At 38.0% G+C, this 5,082-nt stretch overlaps 1 protein-coding gene across 1 annotated transcript; it reads right to left on the bottom strand.

Annotated features, from left to right (window-relative positions):
- Positions 1 to 739: 739 nt before the first annotated feature.
- LOC111412227 (cytochrome P450 710A11-like) lies at positions 740 to 2,881 on the bottom strand. Its single transcript, XM_023043067.1, has one exon. The coding sequence runs from the start codon at positions 2,442 to 2,444 to the stop codon at positions 960 to 962; it is 1,485 nt and encodes a 494-aa protein (XP_022898835.1). The 5' UTR covers positions 2,445 to 2,881; the 3' UTR covers positions 740 to 959.
- Positions 2,882 to 5,082: the final 2,201 nt, after the last annotated feature.

Consider the following 5,082-nt stretch of genomic DNA (forward strand, 5'->3'; position numbering starts at 1 on the left):
ATTTGAACTTGGCTTGTTCGGTAGTTATGAGAATTGATTTTTTTACCGTTAGAGATAAAAGTGAATTCTGTCTGTGAGAGAAGAAATAAAAAATGACGGTTATAATATTAAAATGACGATAAAAAAATTCATTTTTTGGAATGAAAAATTGCAACATACCAGGGCTAATAAAGTGAAAACACATCATACCACTAGCCTTCGCTTAAACTTGCCTTTTGCGGTGATAAAAAAAAATAGGAAAGTGCTATGTGTACATAATGGACACAAAGCATTACACCCCCTCACATAGAGAAGGGACCACGTATAGTAAAATATTCGTGGGCCCCCTTCATATGGGGGGGTGTAATCTATTAGAATAATCCTAAAAAAAATATTATGTCCGCTAGTTGCAAGGGTAATTCTTCGAAAAAAACAGATTCTGGGGGAGAATAAGAAAAAAAATTAACGTGTACCAATTATATAGAGAGTAATTTCGGAGTTTATCTACTGTTCATGTAACGTGTAATTTCGTCACATTGTTCAATAAATTAAATGTGTTTCAACTTTGACTAAACAATGTGACCATATTCCATGAATATTAGATAGTATCTAGAAGGTTCGAAACAAAAAACATTTGAGAACATGGACCAATTAAAAAGACAGAAATATTGTATTTGTCAACGTTTCAAATTCAACTTTCCATAGTCCAAATTGATGACAACAATTCTTTATTCCCTTCCCCCCACGCCTAATAAAAGAATAAGAATAACAAAATGACCAAATTAATCGATCATTGATCAAATTTCTTAGAAAATTCTTGACCACTTGGTCGATCGTTATTGTCACCGTACACTACAAATTACAAATAAATTAAACCATTTCAAATCTCTATTTTTTTCTTCACACAATAGACAAGTTTGACCTTAAATAAATACACACCCCGACCCAACAAAAGAATCAAATACACAATTGCATAAGCATCACCATAGAGATGGAATTCGTCGTGAAAGAGAAACCCTACAATCATCCTTAGGAACGATAGTCGGGACATAAGCGATTTCGTCACAGCCGTCCGATCTGTCCCTTTTGAAATTGATCAACGTTGAAAACATTGCAATAAACAACATCAGATGGTTGATCGCATACCTCTGGCCCACACACTGGTGGGACCCAGCTCCGAAAGCTAAAAAGTTCTTCTTGTAAACCCGGTCTTCCTGCCTCTCCATGAACCGATCCGGGTCGAACCGCTCCGCTTCAGTAAACCCCTGAAAAGAAGAGTCAAACACCGACGGAAAGACAATAGTACCCTTCGGGATTACATAATTTTCCGTCAAAGGGAAGTCCACTCCTGCAATGTGCGGCACCATGGTAGCCGGAGCTCTGATCCTCACAACCTCACGTGCCACCGCTTCTGTGTACTTCATCTCCCTCAGATTCTCCCCTGTTATGGTGGCGGCGCCAGATTCCGCCAACCAATATTGAGCCACCTCTTTCCTCACCTTCTGTAAAACTTCAGGGTGTGAATCCAAGAACGTTATAGCCCACAATAAAGATGAAGTCGAAGCATCCTGTGATGCAAACAAGAAGTCAAACAAATGACCCCCAATTTCCATGTAGCTGTATTCAAATGGTTTTTCTGCATATTCCCTCAAATTTTCGTGCATCCAGAAGTCAATTAAGCACGTGGGCTCTTCTCCGGCCTTCATTCTCTTCTCGCTTTGTTCTGCGCAACCGGCGAGAGTCTCAACCAGTCTCTGTACAGCTAGCCTTGCATTTCTAAAGGCAAAACCCGGTAAATCAATTGGGAGTTTCATCAATCCAACGTTGAAAAAATTGTAATCTTTGTTAAATCTCTGACGCGCCTCATCGCTAAGGTAAGGCCCGACGAATACTGTTTGCGAGGTATCCAAATTCATGTCCCGGCAGAGTATTCGAAGTGGAATAGACCCAGAAGATTCACTTTCCGCTTTCTGGCACCAGAACTTAAGGTGTTGGAGAATAATCCTCTGTTGTATATTAGTATAGGTTTGAAGGGCTTTTGGGGTGAAATTAGGCGCAATTCGTCTGCGCATGTTCTTGTGTTTCTGTCCAAACATGTAGATTAAATTGTGCTCGCCGAAGAGTTTTTTCCCAAACGGGTGGCCGACGAGGTGGAAGGCGTCGGGGCGGACGTTGGCGAAGATTTTATGGGAGAGCTCGGTGGAGTAAACATAGAGAATATAACGGCCGACGATGTAATTGGCGGAGATTCCAAGGGGACCGGATTTTGCATAGGACGACTGGAGGTCCCAGAATTTGGTCGGATTAACAACTAAAGAAATGGCGTTGCCTATAAATGGAAGCACTAGTGTAGGACCTGGCAAGAAACGTCTCTTCTTCATGTAAGAAATCTGTTCGAGGAGGATAATAAATGCTACAAAGGAAACAAGATACGGAGCCATGCTCCATAGAGACGGAAGCAACATCGTGTATTTCTGGTTCTGGTGTTGAATTTGGTGGTGATTTATTCTGAAGAAAAGAGGTCAGAAATGGAGGGGTTGAGTCAATATAGGCAACTGGAATCTGATAATGTTGTAGGAATGTGCATAAATTGGTAAAAAGGGAATTTGGGCCAAATTTGAATTTTACTTTCAGCTTTATATGCAGACGATGTTCGAGAAAGGTGGAATGGGAAAGAAGAAGAGATTGATTTGTGAGAAATTTTGTGGATTTCGAAGGGGATTATGGAATTAAGTGTGCTTGTGGGGTAAGATTGAATCCAGCTGGGATTCTGACCTGTTCTCATGCCAAGCAAAGCAAGCCACATTTGAAAAAAGGGCAAATTGCTATTTATGTTATTAAACATGTCAAAGGTTTTTATCCCCACGTGAATGTATTCATATGCCGGCTTATAATTTTCTTATAAACCGATTCATGACCTTTATCTGTAAGGCTGCACACACAACTGCAGCAATAACTTGTATAGTTATACAACAATTCAATATCTTCGAATTTTCGACCATATTAAGCATGTTCGTATTCTTTCTAGTTGGAAAGGAAGCTAGTGGTTGAATACTACAATACAATGCAACAAGGATTGACAAAACGAGTCCAATATTAGTCTTGAATAAGTCATATTAATCAACTAACTGATCAATTACATGAGTATATTCTGTTATTGCCTCTTCTGAGGATCTTTAACATCAGAAATTTTGCTGCCGATCATGATGATCCACCAGAAAGATTTGCGATCATAAGAGTCAGGCCCTATTTTGATGCCTAGAATTGGTTGTTTCTCTGAGTGCTAGTTGGTATCCAAAACTTCAGGGCTGGAAATCATGGCTGCCAAACTACCAATAATTCAGCTAGGTATTGCTTGCCATGCATTGAAATGTTTTAGAACTAACTTCCTAAGCTAGACAACTATAATAACGTGCTTCCTTGTTAGTTAAGTCAACCTAAAATTTATTAAAATGGAAACTGGCCAAGCTCAGTGGTCGTCATCGATCAATATTAAAAAGACGCATCAAGCATGACACTATATGATTCTCAAGAAATGATATAACTACAAGCAAAACTGAAAACCATTTTCCAGTAGACCATAAGCTCTGAAAATGAGGGGAAAAAACGTTAAAATTAATGTTCTTCTCACGGTATGTCTCGGTAAAAGCATTTCCAATCGAATACTGAATTCACGAAACTAGTTGTCTGTCAAAACTCTCCATACTTGCAAACGATAATTTCACTTTCACTAACCAAAGTTCCATTGGCAATAAGGGTGTCACTGTAACTCCAGAAAATATTATGGTGAATAACGGCAAGCTTACAGCTTCCTCCCTCTGCAGCCACCCTTTCTTAGAGTACTATCCGAATGAATTGTTGAAATATTGTTCAAATGACAATGAGGAGTGATTTTGGAAGTGGTGGAAGTGATTAATCATGAGAAAAACAAGTAAAAACAAAATGAGATCAAAAAACTGTGAAGGCCGAAAAATGGCCTTCACGGACGCTCAGGCTTAAGGCTGGGCTTGTATTACAATTACAGTGGTCATTTTGTTGAACTAGACGGGCGCCTAGCTGCTCAGTACAAAAATCTGATCGTTGGCTATACGAATTTTGGTGTCACTTTGAAGTGTATCACACCCTTTTGGCTTGCTTTTTGCACATTTTCATGAGTGGTTTTCATAATTGAAAACATATCACAAACATCAAATTCATTCATCATCATCCAAAATCAAAGATCAAACCGGTTTTTATAATTTTGTTCTTTAATTCTTTTTTTAAGTTTTGTTTGTTTGATTCAAACTTGGATTAAGATTTGTTTACTTCTACAAACTATTTGTCATAAAGCCTTTAAGCACCTACCCTGGTAGCGATAAATATCATTTGAGGACAGCAATTCATAATTGTGTTAAAACCATCCATTTTGGATATTTCTTGTTGCTTATTTTATTTTCGTTCTTCATCAACTTTGTTAAACAATCTCAAATGATGGTTTCAACATGGAGAACGAGACGACTATGGTTACAATAAAAATGATGAATCAAGACCTTGTATGGTTTGACAAATTCAACGGGTCGAACTTTACAAAATGGAGGGACAAGTTGAAGTTTTTTCTTACAACCTTAAACATCTTTTATATCTTAGATCTAGACTTGGCGCCATTGAGTAACCAACCCTGAATGACACAGACGAAACAAGGGCAAAATGGGAAAAAAAAAAGAAAAAAGAAAAAAAGAAAAGAAGATGAATTGATATGTAAAGGACACATGTTGAACGCTCTCTCCAATTGCCTATATGATCTCTACTCGTTGAAAATCAAACACAAGGTCGAAAAGGAAGGTACCAAAAAGTTTCTTATTTCTACGTATTTTGATTTCAAGTTTTTGTATAACCTACCTTTGTTTGAACAAGTCCATGAGTTGCAAATCATTGTTAATAAAATAAAGGTTGTGAAGATTGATTTTCCTGAAACTTTCGAAATTGATTCAATCATTGCGAAATTGTCATCTCAATTCTCAAGATTATTCTTTGGAAGAAATTCAAAAACATTTTCGAATTGAGGAAAAGTTAAGGACATGAGATGACAATGAACATTCTCATGAGGGCACCTCCAGAGTCTAT

Source organism: Olea europaea, chromosome 16 (genome assembly GCF_002742605.1).
Source record: "Olea europaea var. sylvestris chromosome 16, O_europaea_v1, whole genome shotgun sequence".
In the NCBI taxonomy this organism is placed as follows: Eukaryota; Viridiplantae; Streptophyta; class Magnoliopsida; order Lamiales; family Oleaceae; genus Olea; species Olea europaea.